The sequence below is a fragment of the Mustelus asterias genome, chromosome 12 (genome assembly GCF_964213995.1).
Source record: "Mustelus asterias chromosome 12, sMusAst1.hap1.1, whole genome shotgun sequence".
Classification (NCBI taxonomy): domain Eukaryota; kingdom Metazoa; phylum Chordata; class Chondrichthyes; order Carcharhiniformes; family Triakidae; genus Mustelus; species Mustelus asterias.
In genome coordinates this window covers 102,561,164-102,577,613 of record NC_135812.1, presented here as the reverse complement: position 1 = coordinate 102,577,613, position 16,450 = coordinate 102,561,164, and the positions used below count along the sequence as shown (strand labels likewise).

Genomic DNA, 16,450 nt, shown 5'->3' with positions numbered 1-16,450 from the left:
CCCTTAGAGTCCTGAGATGTGTAGGTTAGAGGGATTAGCGGGTAAATATGTAGGGATATGGGGGTAGGGTCTGGGTGGGATTGTGATCGGTGCAGACTCGATGGGCCGAATGGCCTCCTTCTGCACTGTAGGGTTTCTATGATTCTATGATTAGGTGTTTAAACGTGGCATAAAATAAAGTATCAGCTACAGTGGTATGTACTGTCCACAGAAATCGATGGGGAGTTTGGAACTGCATACAGAGGGGTAAAATTTGGTGTTAGATGTCGCATCCAAAGATGTATGTCTTTCTTTAGGTTTAAACTAGATATTTCTCCTAGATCAAAGACCACTCCTGTAAGTGAACTTTTAGTACCTGGGAAGCAGAGTGCGATATCTGGTTATTGTAGCCATAGTCCATTCAAACCTAATCCCAGGAACCTTCACACTAATTGACAATTTGCATTAAGTTCCCTTTGTGGCTAATTCAAGAAGTTAAGGATGGTATTAGAATAAAACAGGGTTACAAAGTTACCCAAACGTGCAGCAATCCTGAGGATCGGGTTAGTTTTAACAATCCACAACAGATAACCAAGGGAATGATAGAGGGGGGAAATAGGATAAGAATAAAGTAAGAAGTCTCACACCAAATTAAAATCCAACAGGTTTATTGGGAATCACGAGCTTTTGGAGCGCTGCTCCTTCGTCAGGTGATTCCCAACAAACCTGTTGGACTTTAACTTGGTGTTGTGAGACTTCTTGCTGTACCCACCCCAATCCAACGCCGGCATCTCCATATCAAGAATAAAGTAGTAAGAAATATAAAAACAGTTTGTAAAAGCTTCAATCTTTAAAAAGGAAGAAATTAACAAAAATAAGTGTGGATCCCTTGGGGGCAGAAATGGGGGAAGTTATAATTGGGAATAAAGAAATGGCAGAAACACGAAACATATTTTATCTGACTTTGTGTAGGAGACGCAGAACATCCCAGAACATGTAGGGGACGAAAAGTCTAATGAGAATGAGGAACTTGAGGATATTAGTGTGGAAAAAGAACTGAAGAAGTTAATGAGGCTAAAAACCTGGACCTGTCAGCCTACACACTGGGGATTATAGAAGTAGCTACAGAGATAATAGATGCATTGATTTTGATCTTCTGGAAGCCTCTAGATTTTAGAACAACTCTTGAGATTAGAGGTGGCAAATGTAAACTTTACTATTCAAGAAAGGAGGGAGAGAGAAAATGGAGAACAATTGCCCAGTTAATCTGGCATCAGTAGTAGGGAAAATGAATAGGCAGTCAACATGGTTTTGCGAAAGGGAAATTGTGTTTGACATCTGAAATTTTCTTTGAGGGTATAACTAGCAGGGTGGATAAGGGGTAACTAGTGGATGTCATGTATATGGATTTTCAGAATTTATTTGATAAGTTACTACACCAGGTTGTCATAGAAGATGAGGGTTCATGGGATTCACAGTAGTATATTAATATGGGTTGAGGATTAGAAGGAGTAAATGATTGTTTTCAGAATGGCAGGCTGTAACTAGTGGAGTGCTTGAGCCTTGGTTGTTAACAATCAACGTCTTGTAATGAAGCAACCAGATGTAATACACCCAGGTTAGTTGATACAAAACTGGGTGGGAAGGTAAGCGGAGAAGAAATATTGATAGGTTGTGAGTGGGCAAGATGGTGACTAATGTGGACAAATTAAATAATTCACTTTGGTAGAAAAATAGTGGAAAACACTTAAATGTCTGTATTTAGAGAGATTTGGCTGTCCTTGTACATGAAATGTAGTTAACATGCAGGTGTCCAGCAAGCAATTAGAAAGGCAAATTGCACGTTGACCTTTGTTGAAAGGGAGTTGGAGTACAAGAGTGAGGAAAGTCTTCAAATGTAAAGATTTTGAGGCCACACCTGAGGTACTGTGAACAACTTGTTCTCCATATCCAAGAAAAGGTATATTTGTGTTAGTGTGCAGCAAAGGTTCACTAGATTGCTTCCTGGGATGAGAGGGTTGATCTATAAGGAAAGACTTAGTGGAATGACCCTATATTCTCCAGAATTTCGAAGAATGAGAGGCGATTTCATTGAAGTGTGTATAATTCTGAAGGGGCTTGACTGAGAGGGTGTTTCCCTCAGCTGAAGACTCTAGAACTAGTTAGGACGAGTATGTTAGGGCTGAGATGGGGAAAGTCTTCATTCAGCGTGGTGAATCATTGGAATTCTGTAGCCTGTGGATGCTCAGCATCGAGTATTATTCAGGACTGAAATAGAAAGAATTTTGGACACCAAAGGGTTGAATCATGAAGAATGGAGGGTTTGGAGAGAGTACAGAGGAGGTTTACCAGGATGTTACCTGGTATGGAGGGGCTTAGTTATGAGGAGAGATTGGGTAAACTGGGGTTGTTCTCCCTGGAAAGACGGAGGATGAGGGGAGACTTAATAGAGGTGTATAAAATTATGAAAGGCATAGATAGGGTGAACGGTGGGAAGCTTTTCACCAGGTCGGTGGTGACGTTCACGAGGGGTCATAGGTTCAAGGTGAACGGGGGGAGGTTTAACACAGATATCAGAAGGACATATTTTACACAGAGGGTGGTGGGGGCCTGGAATGCGCTGCCAGGCAAGGTGGTGGAGGCAGACACACTGGGAACGTTTAAGACTTATCTAGATAGCCACATGAACGGAGTGGGAATGGAGGGATACAAAAGAATGGTCTAGTTTGGACCAGGGAGCGGCGCGGGCTTGGAGGGCCGAAGGGCCTGTTCCTGTGCTGTATTGTTCTTTGTTCTAATAGAGCAGGAAAGAGATTTAGGAGTTCAGCCATGATCTCAATTAGCAGAGCAGGCTTGAGGCGCTGCATGGGCTATTCTGTCATCCTCTTCCTTCAGTTAAATCTGGAACTCCCCTCCCCATAAACATTTGCAGTTGGGCAGGTTGAAAAATTAACACAGGTTTTTGCTTGTAAAGATATGAAGGATTCTGAAACCAAAGTGGCTGGCTGGAGGTAAGATGAGATAATCCACGATTTAGTGGAATGGTGGAACAAGGATCAAAATACTGAATGACCTTCTGTATTCCTAAGAGGGTCAACGGTGAGCCTTTTGAGTACATGCTGGGTGGAGTGTGGAAAGAAACTAAGTAATCCACTTGTTTGCTAGTTAAATAACAGGTGCATGTGGGGCTTGGTTGTAAGTAGATGATTTAATTAAAATGTTTTTTTCTTGTACATTTTGAACAGTTGATAAGACTGAATACATGGTTGGGAGCTATGGTCCACGTGACAGCGAATATGAGTTCCTCACACCACAGGAAGAAGCACCCAAAGGCATGATGGCGAGGGGCAGCTATGTTATTAAATCCCTTTTCACAGATGATGACCAGCACAAACACCTCTCTTGGGAGTGGCAACTCAACATCACAAAGAATTGGAAAGATTAATCACCGCAAGACCAGTTGTAGTCCATCTGATAGAGGAATCAAAAAAAAATACACCACCTGTACCAAAGTTATCTTTTTTTTTGAAAAGGAACAAATGTGTTAGATTTATACTGCACAGTGAGATCATTGGCAAAAGAAAATCAAACCCATTTTTTTGTAAGACATAAGTCAGAGTCATGGCTTACATGTTTCATTCCCCAGTCTCACTTTAATTTTTTTTGTTCTTTGACAAAGCTGCCTTTTGTGGGGGTGGGGTGGGGGGGAGGGGTTGCAGTTTTGCTTTAAAAGAGGGAAGCATTGAGTGAGTTAGACGTGGCTTAATGTCTTGACACTCCGCAGTGGGGATTTGACCACTTCTTCTCGTCTATTTCATAAGCACGACGCCAAGCTTGGAAATCCGAATGATCACAGCAATGTTTCAGCTAGACAAAAGAATATAATATAAATCTTTAGAAACAGTTTTTCCTCAGATTTAAAAAGAAATTCTGTAATTTTTATTCTGTGTAACCATGTTGCCTTATGTACGCTAAAATTGTTTTTGGAAATAATCGCAGAAGAAGAAAGAAAAATCATGGTAGAGTTTCTTAGTCGAGTCTTTTATACCGATCGCATAGATCCAGAATCTGTTTTGTCTGACTGGAAACCTGTGGTGTGATGGCACTGCATCGGGGCTAGTCTGATCACTGCTGACATTTCTGACGTAAGTGCACACCTCTTAAAAGTAGTATTTCAAATGTACAAAATTGAGTATTGAAGGCCTACAGTTCCTAAAGTGAGATTTTTGTGCTGTGTCTTGGCATATTGCAACAGAGGGAAAAATGCTGTACAGCTTTGCAAGGGGCAGGTGCTAAGTGGAGCTGCCGCAACACAACTTCAGCAGTAGATGAAGCGTCATCCAGAAAGGTGAAGAAACATTGCTTCGGTGTGTTGGAAAGGGGTGATGGAACTCACATTATGCCTCTTTGTATTTTGTGCCTCAGATTTAACTGCGTCAGTATTCTATTCCTGGATTCTGTGCTCTGTCTGGCTAATTTTAGTTGAATAATACAATTTTTGAATGTGGCATATTCAAGAAATAGCGTTCTAAGCAGTCAGCATGCATCATTGGAAGTCTGTATGTAGCCATTGAGGTTAGAACTGGGACCAAATGTGATTTTTACCTGTTTGTCTTGCCATATCCCTGCTCTTCCCCTTTTAAAATAATGGATTTTTTTTATGTTCTCTTATGACTCCTGTGTAGACTGGACATTAACAGGTTATAGAACCGTACCCTCATTTTCACAGCAAATGTAATAAAATACTCAAACTAAATACTTGTTGTCTTTTGTCTGTCAGCAACTTTCATTGTATGTAATGCCTTTAACATTGTAAATCATCCCAAGGCTCTCTTCACATGCACATTATCAGACAGCACCTGGCACCAATCCACGTGAGAAATTGAGAGACCAAAGGTCAGTTGGGTTGTGTGGATGATTGTTGGAAACTTGAAGCATGTACAAAAAATTATGGAAACACTTGCAGAATCTGTGGACCATAAGACATAGGAGCAGAATTAGGCCACTCGGCCCATCGAGTCTGCTCTGCCATTCAATCATAGCTGATATTTTTCTCATCCTCATTCTCCTGCCTTTTCCCCATAAACCCTGATCCCCTTATTAATCAAGAACCTATCTATCTCTGTCTTACAGACACTCAATGACCCAGCCTCCACAGCCTTCTGCGGCAAAGAGTTCCACAGATTCACCACTCTCTGGCTGAAGAAATTCCTCCTCCTCCTCTGTTTTAAAGGATTGTCCCTTTAGTCTGAGGTTGTACCCTCTGGTTCTAGTTTTCCCTACTAATGGAAACATCCTCTCCACGTCCACTCTATCCAGGCCCCGCAGTATCCTGTAAGTTTCAATAAGATCCCCCCTCATCCTTCTAAACTCCGAGTGCAGACCCAATGGGGCTGAGAGAATGGGTTAACGTTTCAAGTTAGTCTTGGAGCTTGGGCAGAGTGGGTGCTGAGAAGCTGTTTTCTCCAGTTGTGAAGTGTAGAGAATGAGGAATTTCTTCACCCAGGATTGTGGATTAGGATTAAGGAGGCATGGTGGTTAGCACTGCTGCCTCTCAGCGCCAGAGACCTGGGTGACTGGAGTTTGTATGTTCTCCCGGTGTCTGTGTAGGTTTCTTCTGGGTCAGAGGTTTACAGCATGGAAGCAGGCCCTTCGGCCCAAGTTGTCCATGCTGCCCTTTTTTTAAACCACTAAGCTAGTCCCAATTGCCTGCATTTGGCTCATATCCCTCTATACCCATTTTACCCATGTAACTGTCTAGATGCTTTTTAAAAGACAAAATCGTATCCGCCTCTACTACTCCCTCTGGCAGCAAGTTCCAGACACTCGCCACCCTCTGTGTGAAAAAATTGCCCCTCTGGACACTTTTGTGTGTCTCCCATCTCACTGGGTGCCCCAGTTTCCTCCCACAATCGGGTTAGGTGGATTAGCCTTGGTAAATGTGTGGGGTTAGAGTGATAGGTGGGGGAAGATGCTCTTTTGGAGAGTTGGTGCAGATACAATGGGCTGAATGGCCTCCTGCATTGCAGAGGTTCTATGGATCTTTGGAAGTCCGTACTCAGAGGATTGTGGATGCCCAAGTTATTGAATATATTCATGGCCACCATTGAAGGATTTTCTTGGCACTGCGGGTACGGGGCAGTAAAGTGGATGTGAGGTGGAGAAATGTCCGTGACATTGTTGAATGGTGGGCCTGGTTTGAGAGACTATACTTCACTTCTTGTGGGTGCTGACTAAGTGAATTCAGTTCCGTTGCAAAACAAGTCCACAATTTTTCAGCAAAAAGTGGAAGCTGCCTTTCTGTTCCAACTAGCATGAAAAGTAAAAATTGCAATATATTTGGAAACGTACGTTTGGTATAAATAGCTTGAAACATGATGACTTGTATGTAGTTTTCACGTCTTTGCCTCCCCCAAACCCCCCCCCTCAACCGAAGAAAACTGAATATTTTTCATCAAATACCCTGTTAAAAATATAAAGCTTAACGAGGTAAAACAATTCCGGGCAGCTGCATCAGCACAACTTATTAAAATGAGTGACTCTGTTATGGGGCATTTTGGACTTTGAAATGGAGTTTGACATGTACACATGTTTATTAATGTATGCTCCGGAGGCCGATCCTTGGCTCATTGTCTGCTGATGGTTTATCCTGAGCCGTTTTCTTGGCTATTTCTATCAGTAGTGCTCTGCCATTGCCGCCTACTCCTGGGCAGGGTGAGGAGGCAGGTCCCAAGTCTACCTCAGCCGGAACAGGAATTGAACCTGCTCTGTTGGAGCCTGAATCACACTTTAGCCAACTATGCTCACTGGCCCCCTATGGGTAACACCCAGCGCACCGTACCAACTTTCCGTTACCTCATCATAGGGCTCGGCCAGATTAGTCACCGGCACCATTTTCCATTTACAATCCTGTGCTGGCTGTCATTTATTAACTCATTCTTCCAACTGCCAATTCTGTTTCTAATTCTTGTCTTTCTGAAACAATATTTGTCTTCGAGCAATAGAGCTTAATATTATGGAAGGAGAGACATTGTGTGGTGACTATTTTGGTGCAATCTGGAACTAATGCCAGCACTGCTGCCTCACAGCACCAGGGACCTGGGTTTGGTTCCTGGCTTGGGTCACTGTCAGTGCGGAGTTCACAGGTTCTCATTACAGTTCATGGGCATGAAGTCTTCCCCACTTTTTGCACCCCCTCGCTGTATATTCTGGCCCCTTGCATATGTCCAATTCTAATTGCTTCACCACTGGCCACTATACATTCTGCTATCTAAGCCCTAGGTTCTGGAATTCCCTCCCTGAAACCTCTGTCTCTTTCATCTTCTTTAAGGGGTGGCACAGTGGTTAGCACTGCTGCCTCACAGCGCCAGGGACCTGGGTTCGATTCCCAGCTTGGGTGACTGTGCGAAGTCTGCATGTTTTCTCCGTGTCTGCGTGGATTTCCTCCGGGTGCTCCCGTTTCCTCCCACAGTCCAAAGATGTGCAGGTTAGTGGATTGGCCATGCTAAAATTGCCCCTTAGTGTCAGGGAGACTAGCTAGGGCCTGGATGGGATTGTGGTTGGCGCAGACTCGATGGGCTGAATGGCCTCCTTCTGCACTGTAGGATTCTATGTCTGCAGCCTTGTATTTCCTCTGCTTTGAACTTTCATCATCTGTGCCAGTCTCAATAATCTGATATGGGGCAGGTCTGGGACATTTGACTAGAGGCGATTTACCAATAAATGGGACTGAGGGTATAGACCAGTCACTGGAGACTGGTATTTAGCTGGCCTGATTGTCAGTACTGCAAAGTGGTGGTGTAGTTCCAGCTGAACATGTAGCAGCTAGCCAGTACAGTGTGTTGATCAGAGCAACACCCTTCCACAGTCCTGGCGTTCCTTAATCCTGGCTCTCACTCACTGGTTAAATTCTGAGTGATGACCAATATCTAGAAAACAAATGTATCATCTGGATTTTTCATTTGTTTTTTTCCAAAGAATTTAACCACTTCCTGGCAATTACTTGCATTTTGAGTTCCTTCAACACACCAAAACAGCTGAGTCATTCCTTCCTGATGGTTTATTTTGTAGTTTTGACTTGAGAAACCTTAGAGGAAACTGAAATAAAATGTAGTTTCAAATTCTAGCATCCTCGTGTGGAAGTGAAAATCTTCTAACATTCAGCTTATGACCAATCATTTAATGCTTTTAAATTCTGATACGTCATGTGCATAATTTACATAAACTCTGATTCATTTTGTTATTTGTCTCGAATATTAAAAACTGACGTGGAGGGTGGTGGATGAAGCAAAAATGGAGATACGGAACTGGATAACTAAGGATTTAAACAATTGTGAATTATGGAATCCTACAGTGCAGAAGGAGTCCATTGAGTCTACACCGACCACAATCCCACCCAGGCCCTATCCCCATAACCCTAGTTAATCCCCCTGGCACCACACTCCGGCGAACGCTGAGGGAGAATTTAGCACGGCCAATGCACCTCTTTTGAACTGAGAGGAAACCGGAGCATCCGGAGGAAGCCTACGCAGACACGGGGAGAATGTGCAGACTCCACACAGACAGTGACCCAAGCCGGGAATCAAACGTGGGTCCCTGGAGCTGTGAGGCAGTAGTGTGCCACTGTGCCACCCATAAATGAAATCCAGATTACGTTTTCCCACTGAATTGTTGTCATAGAATAGAATCATAGAATCCTTACAGTGCAGAAGAAGGCCATTCGGCCCATTGAATCTGCATTAGCCGCAATCCCACCCAGGCCCTATTCCTGCTGAAAGTTTTGCTATCTCAGCTTGTCTCAAAAGCCAAGACATCGGCATATTCCCCAAGATAGATGAAGGGGGTCTGTATTCTAAGCATATGCCATTAGTTTCTAACTGTTGGGGGTTTGAGTGATTGGAAGGGGTAATAACCTCGTGCTATTTGAAAGAAACAAGAAATTAAATTCACAAAGCTTTATTCAACCCTGCTTTACATTTCAAACGGTAACAACTTCTCTATCCTGAATACAAGTGAACATCACCTGTTGCAGTGTCTTAATATAATAAAGAAGTGAGGCATCGTTTATGGAAAGTGTAACCTTTGCAATGGAAAGGTTGGTTAGCATTTAATTTGGGTTTTGTCAAGTGACTTAAACTTAGCTTGAAGCTGAATTTGAATTTGTAGAATGTGTGAATTGAACAAATTAAATAATGTGCTGTGTGGGGACCAGCTTCAAGGGGGCGAACTGTCGGAATGGGCAGCTTTATGACAGATGAGATTTAATGCAGGTACGTGTGAAGTGGTTATATTTTATATAGGAGGAGAATGAGGAGAGACAAATGAAGTAAGCGGTACAATTTTAGACATGCAGGGACAGAGAGGGGTGTTTATGTACATTTAAAGATGGCAGGGCAGTTGGGGAAAAATAAAGGACATTGGATCCTTAGCTTTTTTAATAATCTCAAACCAATCTACTCAAGAACAGCTTCTTCCCTGCTGCCATCAGACTTTTGAATGGACCTACCTCGCATTAAGTTGATCTTTCTCTACACCCTAGCTATGACTGTAACACTACATTCTGCACTCTCTCCTTCTCTATGTACGGTATGCTTTGTCCGTACAGCGCGCAAGAAACCTTATAAAACACGGGTTCGGCCGCAGCCTGAGCATCATGTTCATTTTTGGGCGCTACACTTTGGAAAGAAAGCCAAGGCCCCAGAGAGGTGATGGAAGAGATTTACTGGAATGGAACCAGAGGGGAAGCTATGGCTGAGATGTCCACCTGACGAATTGGAAGCGTTTCACCACTTTGCTGCGATGGCCCTGCCCTATTAGACTCTATGTTACTGTTTAAGATCTCTTGCACCTGCTGGGATTGGTTGGGCTCACCACCAACTCGCTGATCCATGTCCGGGAAGCTGCCCATCTCCATGGAACAGGCTCAGGTTGCACTGGAGGACATTCCTAACAGACGGCTGGTTGTTTAAAATCTCTCTTCGCCCGTGCTGCTGTTGACACCAGTGTTACCACTACTGCTTGTGCCAGGGCTTGAGACACAAGGGTTGTTCTCCTCAGATGTTTAAGAGCAGTTCAAAATCGTGAATGACTTCGTTGCAGCAAATAAGGAGGAACCTTTTCCAGTGTCGGAAGGGTGGATAGCTGGGAATACAGGTTTAAGCTCTTTGGCAGAAGAACCTGAGGTTACATGAGAACAAGGAACCATTATTGATTGTTGCTTAAAAAAAAACACATCTGGTTCACTAATGTCCTTTAGGCAAGGAAATCTGCCACCCTTACCCAGTCTGGCCTACATGTGACTCCGGAGTCTTAACTGCCCTCTTCAATGTCTGACTGACCCAAGACATAACATAGTGCAGATTGGTTAATGTAGGAACAGGGCAAAAGCTAAAAGGGAAACTGGTTATCTCTCATTTAGTTCCTGTGGATATCCTCCTGAAGCACATGGAACTGCTCTGTTATAACTTTTATTTCCCCTGTGGAATATTAACATTGATCCAATTCTCACGATTAGGCACTCAATGGTTCTGCGCTGAGTGCTGAATTGAGCTATTGGGTTCCTTGTTACAATCCTTGGTCTATTCTGGAGGGTGATAGTTTTAGTTTGCCGCTGTTTACCTGGGTGTCCCTATGTTGGGACAAGTTACTGTACCTGATTGCTAATACATGATGACTGCTGGGAGAGTAATGGATTCGGACTCTGCTGGAACACTGCCTTTACAGTAGGATAACCAGCTGCTGCTATTCGATCTCATCCATGAAAAATGGCCCATTGATGAGGACCCAGCACCGGTGGAACTTTACCGCAGCCTGAGTCATGCCTTCAGGAGAGGGAATTGAATGTCATTTGGCCTAAATGCACTGCCCACAGGAGAGTGCAATTAAATAGCAGCTTTAATGAGGTAGAACATCCTGAGACACTTTACAGAAGCACAATCAAAAAAAAGTTTAAGTTTATTTATTAGTGTCACAAATAGGCTTACATTAACACTGCAATGAGGTTACTGTGAAAATCCCCTAGTATCCACGCTCTGGCGCCTGTTCAGGTTCAGTGAGGGAGAATTTAGCATAGCCAATGCATCTAACCCGCACATTTTTCAAACTGTGGGAGGAAACCGGAGCACCTGGAGGAAACCCACGTAGAAATGGGGAGAATGTGCAAACTCCGCACAGACAGTGACCCAAGCGAGGAATCAAACCCGGGTCCCTGGCACTGTGAGGCAGCAGTGCTGACCACTGTGCCACCGTGCTGCCCCTATTGATGGCCAAAGGACAAAAAACAGTGACTAATGTATGTTTTTGGACTGGTGAGATGTAACAGAGGTGATGCCCAGGAGCCTGTGCTGGAACTAGCATCCATAGTCCAAGACCAAACATTATCATTGGATGATACAAGGTTAGAGAAGGAAAATGGATGCAGAGTCATGTTAAGACAGGAGACCAAAAGCCTGGCTATTGGGTTGGTTTTAAACACTTTAAAAAGTGTCTTCAGAACCTAGGACCCAGGCAGTTGAACGCCCTGAGACCAATAGTGGAGTGAATGGATTTACAGATGTGAAAGGGACTAGAATCTGAGGAATGCAGATATCTCCTCGGACATCCCAGACTTGGGGGGGAGGGGAAGGGTAAAGCCTGAAGGGTAAGGTAATGATTTGAAAACAAGGATGAGAATTTTAAAATAAAGATGTTGCTGAACTGGGAGCTCGAGTAGATCAGCAAGCTTGGGATTTGAACTCTATACTAAACCCAGAGGGGAGGCAGTGGCCTAGTGGTATTATCGCTTGAACTATTAATCCAGAAACTCAGCTAATATTCTGGGGATCCGGGTTTGAATCCCACCACAGCAGATGGTGGAATTTGAATTCAATTAAAGATATCTGGAATTAAGAACCTACTGATGACCATGAAACCATTGTCAATTGTCAGAAAAACCCATCTGGTCCGCTAATGTCCTTTAGGGAAGGAAATCTGCCATCTTTACCCGGTCTGGCCTATATGTGACTCCAGAGCCACAGCAATGTGGTTGACTCTCAACTGCCCTGAGGTATGGGCAATAAATGCTGGCCCAGCCAGTGATGCCCATGTCCCATGAATGAATAAAAGAAACCAAACCTTCTGTTTGGAAATAACTTTTTTGCAAAAAGGACAATCACAGATATAGAATGCAAATTAACAAGGTTTATTTATTAGGCAACAAAGCTTAATACTTAACATTCTACTAGCTGAGGCAGGGCATGGCACAATACACTGTCTTTCCTGTGGTTCCTGGCACTCATGGGGTCTTCTCTTTGTTCTTTGGACCTGGCCTCTTGACCCATGATGTTCTTCAAGGTTTTAACTTTGTCAGCTTGACTCTAACATACATGCAAAACCCCTTTTAGGCTTTAGGATTTCCACTCTAACTTCCCAGTCTATTTAACTGCTCTGGCTGTCTGTTTCACAGTCACTTGCTGAATGTCCTCTACCTCTCAAGCTGAAGCAGCTTCCTGACAAAGAATATTCACTTCTTCTAAAGGCAATCGCTTTAGCTGTAACACTGGATATAAATACTGACCTAGACTTCTCGCAGCAACTCCAAACCTGGCAACAATTACGTTAGTCACTTCTGGATTCTTGTGTCAATCCCTGGGCTTCTGACAATTGCCCATCAACTAACATTGTCTTGTGCAAATGAGAACTTCCTAGGAAGTGCCCAACTGCTACCTACCAACTTTCTCTCCTTGCAACAATCCCCTCAGCAAGTGTCTTGAGACAAATCCTATCCCGGGCAAGTGCAAAGACTCCAGTGACGCTTTCCTAATTTTTATACCTATTTTGCAGGCAGCTTTTGCAACATTCAGCCCCAAGTTGCGTGCCTGCATCAACACAAATAATAACATCATGCTAAATATTTGCAATTTGATTTGATTTGATTTATTATTGTCACATGTATTAGCATACAGTGAAAAGTATTGTTTCTTGCGCGCTATGCATACAAACATACCATTCATAGAGAGCAGTGCAGAATGTAGTGTTACAGTCATAGCTAGGGTGTAGAGAAAGATCAACTTAATGCAAGGTAGGTCCATTCAAAAGTCTGACAGCAACAGGGAAGAAGCTGTTCTTGAGTCCGTTGGTACGTGACCTCAGACTTTTGTATCTTTTTCCCGAAGGAAAAAGCTGGAAGAATGTCCGGGGTGCGTGGGGTTCTTAATTATGCTGGCTGCTTTGCCGAGGCAGCGGGAAGTGTAGACAGAGTCAATGGATGGGAGGCTGGTTTGCGTGATGGATTGGACTACATTCACGACCTTTTGTAATTCCTTGCGGTCTTGTGCAGAGCAGGAGCCATACCAAGCTGTGATACAACCAGAAAGAATGCTTTCTATGGTGCATCTGTAAAAGTTGGTAAGAGTCATAGCTGACATGCCAAATTTCCTTAGTCTTCTGAGAAAGTAGAGGAGTTGGTGGGCTTTCTTAACTATAGTGTCGGCATGGGGGGACCAGGACAGGTTGGTGATCTGGACACCTAAAAACTTGAAGCTCTCGACCCTTTCTACTTCGTCCCCATTGATGTAGACAGGGGCATGTTCTCCTTTACGCTTCCTGAAGTCGATGACAACCTCCTTCGTTTTGTTGACATTGAGGGAGAGATTATTGTTGCCTAATTCTTGACTAATGGAAGAGTTCTCCTGGATTCCCAACCATAACCTTAGCTTGTACCTTTACAATTATAGCCCTCAGGCCACCCTCGTCAATATTCCAGTTTGAGTTTCTGGCTACTGACAATGCTAGACTCACTGGAGCCCAAATGTACAAACATCACCCAGCTATTGCTTGAAGTATTTTGGCACCTAAAAGAAATGCCAACTTAAAGACTTCTTAACAACATTCCAATATTGCATATAAATGATGACCATGATTAGTAAAGTGATGTACGTCAGTCTGTTTCTGTTCCTGGTTTGATGGGTCAGGGGTGAGGACTGTGAATTCTCTATTAATTACACGCAGCGATAATGAAGGAAAACATTGCAATGGCATCACTGGTGTCCAAAATAAATGATGTGGAGATGCCGGCGTTGGACTGGGGTAAACACAGTAAGAGTTTTAACAACACCTGGTTAAAGTCCAACAGGTTTATTTGGTAGCAAAAATGGCACTTGCTACCAAATAAACCTGTTGGACTTTAACCAGGTGTTGTTAAAACTCTTACTGTGTCCAAAATAAAATCAGAACAAATGCTTAATGGAAAAGTAAATAATAATTCTAATTAAAGTAATATTATTTCACTACTTTTTATTTATTTTGACTTGTATAGTTTATTGAGCTGTAGTCAATGTGAAATAAGGTATTCTAGATCCATCTAGTGGTATAGAATAGGTATAGAATAAAAGACTTGGGTTTTTAATGCACTTTTGCAGCCTTGCGATGGCGTTAAAACCAATTAATTACTTTTTGAATTGTAATTGCTGTTGTAATGTAGGAAATGCAAAAACCAATTTGGACACAGCAAGCTCCCACAAACAGCAATGCGATAATCAACAGAAAACTATTTTTTAAGTGAAGTAAATCGAGTGTTCAGCATTGGCCAGGGCACAAGGCAACTGCTTTACTCTTCAAATCAGTAACAATGGGATGGGCTGCAACCGTGACTCGGCCAATAAAATGATTTTTTGGGCTTATTGTTCCCGACTGAGGGATTTGAAAACAAGAATGAGGATTTCGAAATTGAAGCACTGTTGGATCAGGAGTCAATGTGGGTGAGTGAGTACAGGGGCGATGGGTGAATGGGAAATAATATAACACCACAACGCCTCGATTTTCTCAGGAGGCTAAGGAAATTTGGCATGTCCGCTATGACTCTCACCAATGTTTACAGATGCACCATAGAAAGCATCCTTCCTGGTTGTATCACAGCTCGGTATGGCTCCTGCTCTGCCCAAGACTGCAAGGAACTACAAAAGGTCATGAATCCATCACGCAAACCAGCCTCCCATCCATTGACTCTGTCTACACTTCCCGCTGCCTCGGAAAAGCAACCAGCATAATCTCTTCCACCTTCTTCCGTTGGGAAAAAGATACAGAAGTCTGAGGTCACGTACCAACCGACTCAAAAACAGTTTCTTCCCTGCTGCCATCAGACTTTTGAATGGACCTACCTCGCACTAAGTTGATCTTTCTCTGCACCCTAGCTATGACTGTAACACTACATTCTGCACCCTCTCCTTTCCTTCTCCTCTATGTTTCTATGAATGGTATGTTTTTCTGTATATCGCGTAAGAAACGATACTTTTCACTGTATCCCAGCACATGTGAAAATAATAAATCAAATCAAATCAAAACCAAGATCATATAACACCCATCTCTGTCAGATATCTGCGAGCTTTATCTCATTTTCCCATTACCAAAATAATATTCCATTTCCAGCACATAATCTCTACTGTACTGCATAACACAACAGTTCTATTCCCGAACCCCGCTCTATCACAGAACCTGTATTAGTTGTATAATCTATATTCTAGTGATCTAGTGGACAGTATGCTGTGGTGTTTGAGGACTGTGCACAATGTTGGGACACTCACTGCACCATCAGAGGCTGATGTGGAGAACCTGACACCAAAGGAGTTCAGGCTCAGTCTTTTCGATGACATTAAGTCCCCTGAAGGATCTGAACAGAATTGTTTAGAAGTCTCGCTGGCTGGAATGGTATTGATGATGTGGAGATGCCGGCGTTGGACTGGGGTAAACACAGTAAGAGTTTTAACAACACTAGGTTAAGGTCCCAACAGGTTTATTTGGTAGCAAATGCCATTAGCTTTCGGAGCGCTGCTCCTTCGTCAGATGGAGTAGATATCTGCTCTCAAACAGGGCATACAGAGACACAAAATCAAGTTACAGAATACTGATTAGAATGCGAATCTCTACAGCCAACCAGGTCTTAAAGATACAGACAATGTGAGTGGAGGGAGCATTAAGCACAGATTAAAGAGATGTGTATTGTCTCCAGACAGGACAGCCAGTGAGATTCTGCAAGTCCAGGAGGCTGTAGAGATTCGCTTTCTACTCAGTATTCTGTAACTTGATTTTGTGTCTCTGTATGCCCTGTTTGAGAGCAGATATCCACTCCATCTGACGAAGGAGCAGCGCTCCGAAAGCTAATGGCATTTGCTACCAAATAAACCTGTTGGACTTTAACCTGGTGTTGTTAAAACTCTTACTGGAATGGTATTGACACAGCTCGGGCAGCAGGGGGGGCTGCTCTCTTCACAGCCGCAGTCTGCGGTTCTCAATCCCAGTAGCTCTGAGGCCCCATTCCCATTTCAGGGGAAATTCACAGACCCCCCGTATCCCACGAGAAATATTGTCTCTGTCTAATCATTAATGATACAATTACAAAAACAAGCATTACTTCTCTGTATATAATGGATGCTTGTTATGTCTTTGTAGGGATGGTTTCAAAGATGCATTAGACAGTACACTGGTACAATTCGCACAC

General features: G+C 43.2%; 1 protein-coding gene across 2 annotated transcripts in view; it reads left to right on the top strand.

Annotated features, from left to right (window-relative positions):
• arhgdia (Rho GDP dissociation inhibitor (GDI) alpha) overlaps nt 1-4,735 on the top strand; it is a 58,832-nt gene extending 54,097 nt beyond the window's left edge. For both annotated transcript variants that reach the window (XM_078225756.1, XM_078225757.1), the window contains exon 6: nt 3,225-4,735. In XM_078225756.1, the coding sequence (XP_078081882.1) occupies nt 3,225-3,424 (200 nt within the window). In that variant the 3' untranslated portion in view covers nt 3,425-4,735. The remainder of the gene's footprint in view (nt 1-3,224) is intronic.
• Nucleotides 4,736-16,450: the final 11,715 nt, after the last annotated feature.